Source organism: Siphateles boraxobius, unplaced genomic scaffold (assembly GCF_051911475.1).
Source record: "Siphateles boraxobius isolate OS27281-9 unplaced genomic scaffold, OSU_SipBor_1 9, whole genome shotgun sequence".
Taxonomy (NCBI): Eukaryota; Metazoa; Chordata; class Actinopteri; order Cypriniformes; family Leuciscidae; genus Siphateles; species Siphateles boraxobius.
In genome coordinates, this window is record NW_027509219.1 from 26004322 (window position 1) to 26018995 (window position 14674).

The window sequence follows — 14674 nt, forward strand, 5'->3', positions numbered from 1 at the left end:
ATAGTGTACCTATAACGTACTTACAATATAAGTATAAGGGAACAATATTTTAAGTTTGGGGAATAAAGGGGTAACAACCAGGATAATTAAAAAAATATTTATACTGTAAGTATTATAGAACTAAGGGGTACTTATTCTACTATTATGATATAACAATCTTACATTTGGGAGCAATTTACTGCGTACCTTTTTGTAATAATGGTGAACCAGTACATACTGTAAAGCCTTTTTAAAAATTACAGGGTACATATCTATGCATTTGTAAAGTAATCTTTTTTTAACAAAAATGCACTGAAAATGAAAACTATTGCAAATTTTGCTTAAATATTGGAGAAAGATATTCTTGTTTCATGGTGGTGCTTGTTACCCCCTTGTTCCATGTAGTTACAGGGTAAGTACAATAAAAATGCATACACACAATCCTATATCACTGATATAAGATTTCGGAAACCTTTATTTATTATACAAGCACCACTTACCCTGTAACCACATCAAACAAGATATATTTCCCAGTATTTACAAAAAATTGCAATAGTCTTAGCTTTTCTCGCCTTGAAACATGCTAGCCCAAACCTAAACATCTGCACTTTAGCGCTAAAAAAAAGAAGAAAAATTATATAAATGCACAGATATGTACCCTGTCATTTTTAAAAAGACTAAACAGTATGTATTGGTACACAATTATAACAAAAAGGGAGCAATTACACAGTATGTATTGGTACACAATTATTAAAAAATTACACATTGCTCCCAAATGTAAGATTGTTGTATCATAATAGTAGAATAAGTACCCCTTAGTTCTATAATACTTAGAGTATAAATATATTTTTTAATTCTCCTGGTTGTTACCCCTTTATTCCCCAAACTTAAAATATTGTTCCCTCATACTTACATGAAAGTACTTTATAGGTACACTATAATTACAGAAAGTTACACTGTAAATTCCTCTTAATTACACAGTACTTTCCGGGCTGTAATCTAAAGCGTAACCGAAATACACTGTCACTAAAATAACAAGTTTATGTTTGGACTGGTCTGTTTTAAACCGATAAAAAGCTATCTACACTTTCTCTGACTTTTTTTACCTAATAATGAATTATTTAACTATTTATCACTAGGTAGGCTACAATTGTGTTGAAAGCCTCATTAGCAGTCAAGTAAATCACGTTTGCTTCTTTGAGGAAGGAAAAGAATGCCGTGATTTTTTTTTCAGTGGGCGCTGTGCTGTAATCGCTAACTATCGCAGCGGCAGGAACCGCGAGCCCGCGAGAGATTCCCACGATACTGTTGTGGTGACACTGACACACTGCCACAGTTTCCCACGCGCGCTCGAGCTCTGGCACACCGATCCTCCTTAAAGCGCGTGCCCGAGTGCGGGAGCGCGCGCCGATGCCTGGGGCCACTAGGCGGGCCAGTGGAGCGAGATCATGTGAGAGTCCACGCGCCGAAAGTAGGTTAGACTACAGAGAAGCACAGACGCAGAGAGAGGGAAAGAGTAGAGGTCATAATTGTATTACATAGCCGACAAAGCGCGCATTTACGCAGGGGGAAAAAGCCTATGATGAAGCGGAATTTACTTTGAACAACCGGATGAGAAAAACAAGTAGGCTGTGCAAAAACTTATGAGGTCAAGTTTCTTCTTTTACAACTGCTCTGTTTTGGAGTTTTCCAATTTCTACCTGAGTTTTACTTTCGGCGCTGTTCAAATGTGCTGGAGTTATATTATCATTCGCAGATAATATAGCATCAAAATGAGAGGTAAGTAAAAGAAAATGCATTTTTAGAAACAAAATAAAATTGTCTAATGATTGAAGAAAACTGTCACTTTGACAGTTGTGATCGTGATTGTGTTTGCTTTGATGTTGCACGAACTGCGCAAAGTCTTAAGCAAAGTAAAGCACGCGAAAGAATATCACTCAGATAATCTGCAACTGGTGGTTGTTTGTAACATATGTTTCTTCAGAATTTTTCTCGCCACTCAAACGTATAACAAATATATCCAGTACACGGAAATCATTAACTTTGCATAGCTCTGTTTGGTTTCTTCGCTTGCAAGCGTAAAGTGGGAAGCGATGAACGTCATGTAGGAAACGTCTTTGTGTTGCCATGTCCCCTTTTTTAAAAACATCGTTGGGATTGTTTTTACTTCTTTTTGTTTCATAAATATGGCCAGTTAATGTTTTGCCGTTTTTGTCAGAATAGTCGCGCATGTAAATATGTGACCACGTACTTTTGCTGAAGGGGTGGACATGAAAGAGATGTATTTAATAAGTTACATGGCTGTAGGCCTATGTGAAACATTTCGATTATTATTAAATGGTTATAGTAATTGAAATGTTGAATTTGTAGTAAGTTACAAACTTACAGACTTGTGTAATTAATTTATGCCTTTTGCTAGAATAATTAAGCTATTCAAAATAAGCAATTCTCTTTTCTCCATTATTTGCATATTTTTTAGTTAAAAAAAAAAACAGATTGCTTTTTATTATGTTTTTTATACCAGGTTGCTTGTTTTCCTTGCTAGATTTGGCAACAACCGTCTCACTGTAGTTACTGTTAACTGCCGCTAAGCGCACCTCATTACGTAAGAATTAAACGACGTGTTTGAAAATGCTTAAAAAATATAATTATCACTAGGTGCTGTTATTTGAACTGCATGCTTACTTAATGGAAAGTTCAAATACTGCATTATGGTTGTGCCTGTGCGTAAAGTTGATTTGTCTTTGGTCACGAAGGCTATACGCTCTTAACCGCCATGTTGAACTTGAGCTCCGCTGAATGTTTGTCTTTATCGTGAAAAAGCTTATCAGTAAGTTCAGGGAAGATCTCTGTATGTCAGTATGTGATTGTGAGCTGTTGGGGCACAGGGAATGGGGTTGTATCTGCTGCGTGTTGTTGTTTTTCAGTCTCAGCATGGCCGCCGGTCTGACAGTCTTTCTGCTACTGACTTTTTTTTTTTTGAAATTCACAGAATGTGCTGAATGGAAAATAAGTAGAATTGACTAAATGTGCAGAGATGTAAATTAAATGGGTATTATATATTCAGTATGTTTCTTTTGACTTTATCCATGATCCAAAGGAAAGGCACTCCTCTATATGCAGAGTGCTGTAACTTTTAAGCCACCATGGCTTTGAAGACTTAGGTAATGAGCCTTCTATAAATGAATTCTGAGCGGCTTAATGCAGTGGCACTTTGACACCTGCCCATGGACTTTCCATTCATTTAAACCACATCTTAAGCCCAGGCAATGGGAGAATGTGACCAGCCACTTGATCTGTAAGGGATTAAAATCTCCTTTTTTGCTAGAAAAAAAGTAAAGATTTTCAGAGAATGGTTTAACAATAAGTGCATCATAATTGTTACACACCTTATGGTGTTTAAGTTTATATGTCTTAAATAAAAATGTTTTTTTTTGTATTTTCATTAATAATAATTACCAACCAATTTCCATCTTAATATTTTCATACATTTTTCTAAAAAATCCTATTTTATTTTTGAATGAGACTTTTATTGTTTCCTAATCCCAGCAGGCATCAAGATAATTAATGCCCATCAAGAGTCACCTTACACTCACTATCAGCTCATGTTTTCAACTTGGTGTTGTTACTTATACCAAAGAATTACTCAATCCCTCTGTGCATATTTAAAGAGAGTCTTTCGGTGTCATTCCACAATCTCAATTTACTTTGTAGGTAGATCTCTTTTTAAGTGATGTGTGGGAGAGGAAAAATCATTACGGCTGACCACAAAACTGCTTTGAAATCTCACGTCTAAGTGAATGCAAATGGCACCCTGTTTGCGTGTGATCAAAGCAAACTTTCTGGTTGGGATGCAGAGCTGGCTCCAAAATTTACTCTAATATGGACTGTGAACACACATTTCACGCAGGTTAGGTTAGCTAAGCACTCTTATGCAAATGCAAAGTGCAAGGTAAACGGGACCTTTGGACATTGTCGAAAAAGTTGTTTGATTATTTGAGATAAAAGGGCAAAGTCTCTGCATTTGTCTTGGGTTTTTCCCAGCATCATGCAGTAAAACTGCTGACTGGTGTTCAATGGACTGACATACTGACTAAGTGACATAGAGTGGCCAAAAGAGAGGAGATAAGAAGAGCTAGATTACTTAATCCATCTTGCCCCGATAAACATAGCACTCTAATAAATCTCCCCTTAATTAGTTTTTCGTCAATCTGACTGCGTTTCTCCTCCGGCTTCTATAGCAGTGCTAAACAAACAAGAGCTGTTTGACATACTTTTCATTTGCGTAAGTGTTTATGGGAGATTGGCTTGATATGTTATGAATAATGGTGACAAAAGGAGATGTTTGTCTATGAGTATGTTATGTCATAAGTTAGTTAATGATATATCTATTCTCATTTTTCATTAATAAATTGACCAGAATTCATTGATATTATGGCAAAACCTGTAATACTTCATATTTCAGTCATACTTCCTTTGTAGTCAGTTCAGTGCACTTTTACCTGTCATTTTACAATGTGAGAGTCACAATATGAAAGGTTTTGTTTTGCATTATGAATGTGTGTGTGTGTGTGTTTAAAAACACACCTGACACATAGCATGAGAAAACTCAATAGGGTTGGTAAAACTTAAAAGGCTTGATAAATTCAACCTCAAGTCACCATGCCCAGAAGCCATAGCTTAAAAATAGTTTTATGTGAGAGCTCTGAGACAGCTGGGACTGTGCTCAAATTCTTGACAGGCTGCCACATGTTGAGGACAAGTGTAAGTTGCAGGGCCCTTAATGAGTGTACTGCAGATATTTCAAGTGTGCAAAAGTCATAAATCAGGCCCAAGCCATTACATAAAATGCGCCTCTTGATCTTGCGTCTCCAATAAAAAGGTTAATCAGAGTCGATTATAGTGGCTTTGGATTTATCTGAAACTGAAATGACTATATGATTTCACAATATGACAATATAATTTTCCTGATAATATGATGGTCTTTGATTTTGTGGTTCCACCTTAAACATGCCATGAGGGAAAAAAAAAGGAAAAACAAAAAAATGTAATCAGATTACAGCACTTGCGAGGCTACCGCATAAGCGCCTCCCTCGGCTCAGTAGGAAAGTGTGTCAGTAGAACAGCTAAGCCACATAGCCTGACCATGCTACGCAGGTGAGTGGCATGTGAGCGGGTGAGTCAGAATCAAAGCTACGCTGTCACGAGCCAATGGGAACGTGGGAGGGGCGGGAGTTCGGAATGCTCGTCACTGCGTTGCTAGGGTGATCTCCTCTGAATGAGTCTGTTCATGGAATGTTGCCAGACAGCAGTTATATAACACAGGGAGGGTGGGGGCCAGGGGCTCAGAATGAGGTAGAAGGAAAGAGAGCGAACGAAAAAGAATTAATATGTTCCATTTAGTAATTTCACTGGCATATTACATTATGGAGTAAACTTTATTTTCCTCCTCAATGTTTGAAAATTACTTCAGGAGATTGTGTTTATCAACCTAGCTTCTGGAAATGTCAGGCAGACGTGTCTCTCCTTCTCTCTCTCTTTTTCCCCACTCTCGACCTCCATTGCTCACACATGTGACGCACGCATCAGCTAGCATTCGGCCCGAAGTGTGAGTCCTCATGGCATTATCCCTGGATGGCCAGTTCTCTTTGTCACAACACATTAGCCGTTACCTAAGATATTGCGTCATTGCGTAAAACATATCAATGACATTTCCTACATCAAGTTCACCTGAGAGGACAGTGTTCCCTGGAAATAACCTTTATTGGATGGGATCCATCCTGTATCATTTGACTCATCTGCAATAGGTGCTAGTTGTTAACCTTAGGTCACTGCAGATAAATGCTATCGACCTGCTATTCTGGGATGGCACTTCTACTTAGATAAACAGTATAATGAAAAGAACAACTTGTTTTAATGGGATGTAGAGGAGTTACTTGTGCACATTTTGTTGTGTATATACTCAGTTTTGTTTAGTTCTAAAGCACTCTTTGCACTCAAAGACCCTATTCATGAACCTGCAGCTGTTTATAATTCCCACACAGAGCATCACAATCCACTTAATTCTAGCACAACTATGCCAAGCAGAGAGCAAGCTTTGTTAATAAAGCTGTTTTTGATTCCGTTGTGCAAGGACTTGTGCAATTATGTCATCCTGAGTTGGTTAAAACCTTGAGTCTTTGAAAATGTGCTGTAGCGCCTGACCCCGCTCATTGTGCGTTAGCTGTTCATTATTATTATTGAAAGAATCTGACACTAGCAAAGTTTCCATGTCCCTGTGAGAGTCAAACCAGACCTTCGGGCTCTTTGTCAGCCTATATTTCTTTTGTGCTATTGAACGATTGCTCAAAGATCAATGTGTCAAACAAAGAACACTGCTGTAGCTCGCTTTAGAACTGTTATGTAGATAGCGGATGGCTTTCAATGCTTTCTGCTTTGAGTCAGGACTCTTGTATAGGCTGTGTGCTGGATAAGTGCAGGATAACTCTAGCTAATGTTTCAACCCCTTCTCCCTCTCTTAGCTCAAATCGAAGTAATCCCCTGCAAGATTTGCGGGGACAAGTCATCGGGCATCCACTATGGGGTGATCACTTGTGAAGGCTGCAAGGTAAGTGAGCATCCTTTGAGTCATCTTTCCTTTTGCTCAGTAAGGCTTAAAGGGATAGTTCACCCAAAAATGACGATTCTATCATGATTTACTCGCCCTCATGTCATTCCAAATGTGACCCTGGATGACGAAACCAGTCTTATGAGTCATTTTTTTGAAATTGAGATTTATACATCACATGAAAGCTGAATAAATAAACTTTCCATTGGTGTATGATTTGTTAGGATAGGACAATATTTGGCCGAGATACAACTATTTGAAAATATGGAATCTGAGGGTTCAAAAAAATCGAAACATTGAGAAAATCGCCTTTAAAGTTGTCTATTTATGTCCGCGATTGTGCTGCATTCACTCACAAATATAAATGTTTTATACATTTACGATAAGAAATTGACAAAATATCTTCTTGGAACATGATCTTTACTTAATATCCTAATGATTTTTGGCATAAAAGAAAAATTGATAATTTTGACCCATACAATGTGTTGTTGGCTATTCCCACAAATATACCCGTGCTACTTTAAGACTGGTTTTGTGATCCAGGGTCACAAATGTGCTTTTCTTCTGCGCAACACAAATAATGATGTTTTAAAGATTTTTGTCCATACAGTGATAGTCAAAGGGACCTAAAACAACATTGGACACCTTTGACTTTCACCAGGGCACAAGGCATTAATAAATGAATATACAACTGCACTGGTGGCAGAATCTATGCAGAAAGTCCTTGAGATTTCCATGCTTTGAAAAGAATGAGGTTTTAGAGATAATTTAAAATATAACTCTGATTTTATGATGTTATTCTTGATATTTATTCCTTAATTAATTTACAAACATGAAGGAAATGCAGCCTCTTCCTGACTTCAGTTTTCTTTTTTTCCCCTTTTTCATCTATAAAGGGCTTCTTCCGCCGAAGTCAGCAGAACAATGCGATATACTCCTGCTCGAGGCAGAGGAACTGTCTTATTGACCGAACCAATCGCAACCGCTGCCAGCACTGTCGCCTGCAGAAGTGTCTGGCACTGGGCATGAGCCGTGATGGTGAGTCTAAATCTAAATTAAGGGAATTCTCTGCTGGAAGTGGAGTCTCCTTGAGTCCTATTAAACACCGCTGTGGTCTCAGTGTGAATGTAATGACTCCGTATAGCCAATGGCCACTGGCTATATGTGGTATAATGTTGGCTCGTTACGTCAGTTCTTATCAACAATCAAATGTTCTCTGCAGCAGTGAAGTTTGGCCGCATGTCAAAAAAGCAGCGTGACAGCCTCTATGCCGAGGTTCAGAAGCACCAGCAGTCCCAGGAGCGGGCAGGGGTTCTGAGCAATGGTGGACCTGGCCACACTGGTGATGAGGTCGGGGAGAATGGCATCAGCGTTGGCCGGGCCTACAGCCGGGGCTCCAGCACCACCCTTAGTGACCTGGATGACATAACCACGCTACCAGACGGTCTCCTGTTGGATTTGCCGCTCACACCGGAGGAAGCCGCCGACTACTGCAGCCTAGAGCTGCTGGGGGGAAGCGGTGGGAGCAGTTCGTCCTCCCAGAGTTCTCCTGAGCCCAGCAGACATGAATTTAGTGACTTGACACACATCAAACACGAGTACCAGACCCTGCACGAGTCGGGACTCTTCACTCGCTCATTACTTAACCCACCTGAAGGCTGTTCCTTGATGGAAATTGGTTAGTACACTGTGATATTAGGAATTATATTTTACTACTTTTCAAATTTGAGGATCATTAAGATTTTTTTAAATAACTTGAATAACTTACCTTTGTTATCATGAATACGGTTAAAACAGTAACACTTTGAACTATTATTACAATTTATTGCAAAGCTGAATTTTCAGCAGCCATTACTCCTTGATCCTTCATAAATCATTCTAATATGCTGATTTGGTGCTAAAGAAACATTTCTTATTATCAATGATTAAATAAGTTGTCGCATAGTATTTTTCTGGTAACATTATAAAAAAGAAATCGAAATTATATCTAACACAATTTTTTTGTAAAAAAAATACTGAATGCTGTTTTAAATACTGAAAATGTAACATCTTTAAATATTTAATAGTTTTACCTATTTAAATATATAAATATATTTAATGTATACCATGTTCATGGTTAAATAGTATAAATGTATGTTTCCTTTAGAACGGATTACACAGAATGTGGTCAAATCCCACATCGAGACAAGTCAGTACAGCTCAGAAGAACTGAAGAGATTGGCTTGGACCCTCTATACACATGAGGAGATACGTGTCTACCAAAACAAGGTATCTGTCAACTGCCAATGAGATGCAGTACACTTTCTAATACCATGGGGTGTAACAGCAAGTTTTATGATGAGTACGTTGTGATCCTAGCAATTACCCAACCTCACATTCCACGTAAATGAATCCCACAGAATACAATAATTGTTTAGCAGCCTAATTAAAAGTGGATTAAAAACTACGTCAAATGCTCATCATTATTGCGATCAGAATGTGGGTGGAAGTGTCTAACATAAATTTCTTTATCCAAGTCCACAGAGATGTTGTGGCAGCAGTGTGCTGTGCACATCACAAACGCCATCCAGTATGTGGTGGAGTTTGCCAAGCGTATCTCTGGATTCATAGACTTGTGTCAAAATGACCAGATTATCCTTCTGAAAGCAGGTCAGCATCAACTCTGTGCAAGACCGCAACCTATTCAGATACTGTTTTCCACAGTAGTGAATAGCTGCAGTAAATACTCTTAAGTGCCAAGTTTATATGTCTAGTTAAATCTTCTAATACAGTATATTTATTGTATAATAGTTTGAGTTGAGACCATATGTATTCTTAGTTTCTCGTCTGTGTTCTGACAATGGCTCTTTGTCGTTTTCTCTCACCCTTTCTTCCCGTTTGTGTCCTCCCTTTGTGCATTGTGTGGTGTGCGTTTTACCCCATTTATTATTTAAATGAAAACATAAAACACTTTTTTTCTTTCTTTAAAACAACCATCATGCCATTCGATTAAATATTGACATAATTATTTGTCTGTGAAAATGATGACTGTTTTAATGAATCCTCTATTTGAAAACATTTTGTAATTTGTGCAATTAAATCCCAATTGTTTTTTGTTTTCCTCTGTGTACGTTATTTTGCCTGTCTCTCCCCTCTGCCTCCCTCTTTCCTGCCTTTCCTTTGTCCATCTTCTATGTCGCGCTGATCATCCAGGCTGCTTGGACGTGCTATTGATCCGAATGTGTCGGGCCTACAACCCAATCAACAACACGCTGTTGTTCGATGGAAAGTTCACAAGCCCGCAGCTCTTTAAAGCACTCGGTGAGTCTCCTTCACATAAGCTTTTGAGCTTTCACATAATTTAGCACCCTGTAGTATTTCAAAGAGCATGTTGGGTACTTGTGTGCAATTAACCTGAGCAGTGGTACACCAAGTGCTGTATAATCATATAATGAAGTCACGATTACTCTTTATTTTGACCTAAAGAAACATCAATTTAAATGGAAAATAAGTCAATTTCCAGGTCAACTGAATGATTGCTAAAGTTGGTTGGTTTCCTGTCTGTTTACCTTTTTACTTTTGTTGTTGGGCCAATTACAATGTTATAATTTTTCTCTACGATTCTCTATTATTACTTTTGCTCTATTGTATATCATATGTATTTTTCCTGTCTGTAGGCTGTGATGATCTGGTGAGTGCTGTGTTTGAGATGGCTAAAACCCTGAGCCGGCTACAGCTGTCTGAAGAGGAGATGGCTCTATTTACCGCCACTGTGCTTCTGTCTCCAGGTAGTTTTACTATAACATTCATTTAAAGTAATCTTTAACTTTTATTAGTCTTTACAGACATTTGAGTTTACTCTTCCACTAATTTATTTCATAGACCGACCTTGGTTGACAGATGCCCAGAAGGTGAAGAAACTTCAGGAGAAGGTCTATGTTGCATTGCAAAACTGGCTTCATAAAAGTGGTGCAAATGAGGAGAAACTGTCAAAGGTACTGGGAAAAAATCCAAAGATTGAATGGAAAAGCAAGTTCATACTCTCACAGCTGTTAAATGTGAGAAAATAAGGATTCAAAATAAAAATATGCAGTGAATATATATATTCATGCTTGTTAAATTTGACATTCTAACTGTTTTATAGTATGTGTGATTTCTGAAAACTGATCAAAACCTTCTGAATTGACTGCAGAAGATTTGAACTACAAGAGTTTACCTTCGCAAACGTCTTGTTTGGAATACTTTATAAATCAAATCAAGACGGGACATTTAACTAAAGTCAGTTGCATTCTTTTATGATGAAATTTTATTCAGATTTAAATTATATTTTATACAAATGAGACTAGGAGCCAAGCAAATTGCCCAATAACTTGTTACATGCATACACTACCGTTCAGAAGTTTGAGGTCAGTAAGATTTTTTTTTAAGATGTAAAAAAAAAATCAAGGGTACATAAAATTGATTTAAAAAATGACTGTAAAGACATTTAAAATGATACAAAGGTTTTCTATTTCAAAATGCTGTTCAAATAAATATAACATGATTTACAAAAATTGTTTTAAACTGTTTTTACATTGATAATAATAAGAAATATTTATTGAGCACAAAATCAGCATATTAGAATGATTTCTGAAGGATCATGTGATACACTGAGTATGAGAGTAATGGCGCTGGAAATTCAGCTTTTCCATTAACAAGAATTTATTACATTTTATAATATATTAAAACAGAATACAGTAACTTTAAATTTTAATAATATTTCACAATATTACTGTGTTTACTGTATTTTCAGTAAATGCAGCCTTGGTGAGCGTAAGAGAGCGTAAGAGAAAAAAATCTTCGCGACCCTAAACTTTTGAACTGTACTGTATAAAATTCATTAAAGTCCCGAATGCTTCTTACCACAAAAAAAACATTTACATTACAATATTTAATCATTAAATTAAATAATAATATAAAAAATATTTATTTTAGTCATCTGAAAGCCCTTTATTTTATTTTTATTTTTGTACCAATGAAGTTATGTAGGAAAATGTTATAACTGTCTTTTCTTTTTCTATTGATTCAATAGATGGTGTCCAAGTTACCCATGATGAAGTCCATTAGCAACCTCCATATTGATAAGCTGGAGTTTTTCCGCCTCCTTCACCCAGAAACGGCCTACAACTTCCCTGCTCTCTACAGAGAGGTTTTCTGCAGCGAGATCACCTTCCCAGACTCCACTGAGGGCTAACATTCATTGAAGTATCATATTGACTCTGATGAGAGAGAAAGAGAGAGAGAGGGAGAGAAAGATAAAGAAAGACAGGGAATGGAAATAGAAGGTAGATGGATATGTGTTTGAGAAAAACCAGCAACACACTGACAATCTTGCACATTATACTTTAGGACTCCATCTGTAACCTCCCTCCTGATGGAGTGATTCACTCCTCTATTTGAACAGGACCCAGATTTCTTATGAGACACTTTTAAATGACAGCAGTCATTAAGGTGCTGGTCACCATTACTCATGTTACCTACAAATAGTGACTAAAACAGAGTACATGATGTATTTTTGATTGAAAAGTGTACTCGATTAAACCTGGAGCCTTGATCTCCCTTAAAAATGAAGTGCTTGAAAAGTGGATATTTCCCTGGCCCATTTTCCAAGTACTCTTAGGAAGAGAACTACAGTATGAATGTAACCCAACTGACATGTGGCAAAGCATCAGGATTAAGACAGAATGTATTATGTATTCCTGCCCCATATGTAAAACAAGCTCTTGAGACTTGGTTTCTATAGAGAAACAGTTTTGAATCCATGAGAAACTGTTTAATGGGACCAATGCATACACACCTGAGGTCGTAATTGCCACATGTGCACCTTCACGTACACAGACTCAACACTAACGTACAGTGCACTGCACAGACCACACGTGCATGCGGTGTGTTGTCTTTTGAGCTCTTTATTTTTGCATATAAATTTAAAAGATGCAACTAAACTAACAAAAACCTCATCCTTATTACCCTTTCCCACACAAATGCCACTTGGATAAAGATATTAGATGATATTTTGATATCCTCATTTGATCAGAAACCACCTGTATGTAGAACGATAGATGTATTTGAGAATATATTTATAAACAGAGCCTGTAGATAGCGCATGTAGGCAGAGGACTAACTAAATCGAAAGTTGCACCTTAGAGGGAATGTTCTCAAGCCCCTTCAAAGACTTTCCAACCATACCTGTGGAATTCTGGGTCTGGAGTTGGAATTGGAATTGGCATGACATGCTGATTTTGAAACAGGCGGACAGCACTTAAATACTCCACAAAAAAAGGACTCAACAGGAGCAGGACTTTGCTTTTGTCCATTAGATGGTAGAAAGACAATGGCACTATGAGGGAGACTTTCTGAAGTCAGATTCTCCATGCGAGCGTGTAGCAAACCACTCAAATGGAGAACGCAAAGAACACTGAAGTGAGCTGCTGGAAGGAACCATATATTTTCAGAGACAACGGACAACCTGAGCTCGCCGTCAATCGCCAGGATATCGCGGAAATGTCGAAATTCAGACTTTTTCTGTTTCAGCTGTGAGGAAAAGTGGATTCACAAGCCATACCTCATGCTTTGCATTGTGTCTGATGTGCGGATCTGTGTTGTGTTGTTGTGTGATTTGTTTTTTTCCCCTTTATCCTTTGTGTTCACATATAGCACAACTATTGGTTGACAGAGTCATCAGCTACCCCCCTGAGTTAGGGAATACTATGGTTAGTTTGTGTTCCAAAACGTTGCTGTTCAATACAAAGGACAAAGAAGTATCTGCTATCTGTCCGCAGTTTAATAGCAGCCTCCATTCTTCTGACTCAGGAAGTCAAGATTGGTCTCAGAGGAGATTTAGGAGTTGTCCAGAAAGCAGAACACCAACTGAAGCTTTTCAAAACCCCTCAGTATCCAGTTCTAGCTTTTGTGAGATTACAGGGTATGAAAGATGCTTCGATTGATTGATAAGTATCAATCTCTAGTTTCCTGACAATTAAACTTAACAAGCTTGCCTGATGTTTCATGTTTGCACTGCTGGAACAGTGCCTAGCTGTATATTTTCTTGAAAGATTTTATATAGTTGGTATAATACACATTTTCTGGGTGCTTAATACAGTATCGTAATGTCTGTCCGTGCAATAATCAGTCTTTCAATTTTTAGTATTGACGGCCCTCACAAACCAAGGATCTCCTTGGATTTCATAAGCACTCCAGATCTTTTAACACCTCCTCGCTAAGTTCTGGCTACACTAAGTTTTTTTTAGTTTTTTTACGCTTTTTAGTATTAACTGACTTCAATTGACGTGTGAAGGCGGGGAAAGATTGTAACAAGGTGCAAATACTTTGTAAAAACCATTTAGATTTTTGTGGAGTGTAATTCGCAGCTCTACAAACTGCCACAAGCGTTCGCCCCCGTCCTTGAGGGTAGTTCTGGAAGTGTGCGTTTACATCTACACTCAGTCACTCAGGGAGATAGCTGGGTTCTCTGTCCTAAAATGTCTTCTTCAGTTAGCCTAGCAAGACACCTTGCACCAAATAGAAGACCTTAAACCTTGATCACTGTGTACGGTAACTTTTCTTGTGAATGTTAATTGCAGAAGTATCAAAGACTTTTACCCCTGTCTTATATCAGTGCTATTGGAGATCTTTTTCAGTTTGACTTGGTTAAAAAAGAATAGGATCAAAACTATATTAAGGATGAATATAATCTTTGAATCTAGTGTTGTGTTTTTTATTTGTTTATTTTTGTGATATTTTCTTTCTTCATTTCTGTCATTTTCTGTAACATATTTTCTCACCCGTCTAGTGTCATCCTTTGTCTTGAAGAATTAAATCCTATTTTTTTTAAAGAGCATTTTTAAGCAGAAAATCCCCCAAAAGAGTCTTCATTCTTTGCCATGATCCTTCTGTGGTTGTTTCAGTTTTAACTTTATTTTTAAGTAAATGAATCATATGATAGATTTTAAGGAATATAACTTTATGGTATATTATGGATACAGAGAATAAAACAAACATTAAAGAGTAATTCTTGTACAATGAGGATTGAACACATGGATTACAGAATGTAATAAAAGTCTTTTTACTTTA

The 14674-nt window shown here is 37.5% G+C and overlaps 1 protein-coding gene across 2 annotated transcripts; it reads left to right on the plus strand.

Moving 5' to 3' along the window:
• Positions 1-1218: 1218 nt before the first annotated feature.
• Positions 1219-14674, plus strand: rorca (RAR-related orphan receptor C a). 2 transcript variants are annotated; one of them, XM_077223919.1, is made up of 10 exons: positions 1219-1758; positions 6501-6586; positions 7483-7624; positions 7809-8264; positions 8733-8854; positions 9103-9235; positions 9779-9886; positions 10243-10353; positions 10448-10560; positions 11637-14674. In XM_077223919.1, exons 1-10 carry the CDS (start codon positions 1752-1754, stop codon positions 11796-11798), a joined length of 1440 nt encoding a protein of 479 aa, XP_077080034.1. In that variant the 5' UTR covers positions 1219-1751; the 3' UTR covers positions 11799-14674. The 2 variants fall into 2 exon arrangements, with proteins under 2 accessions (XP_077080034.1, XP_077080036.1); XM_077223921.1 differs by lacking the exon at positions 11637-14674 and adding an exon at positions 10758-10843 and having other exon boundaries at positions 1396-1758; positions 10448-10623.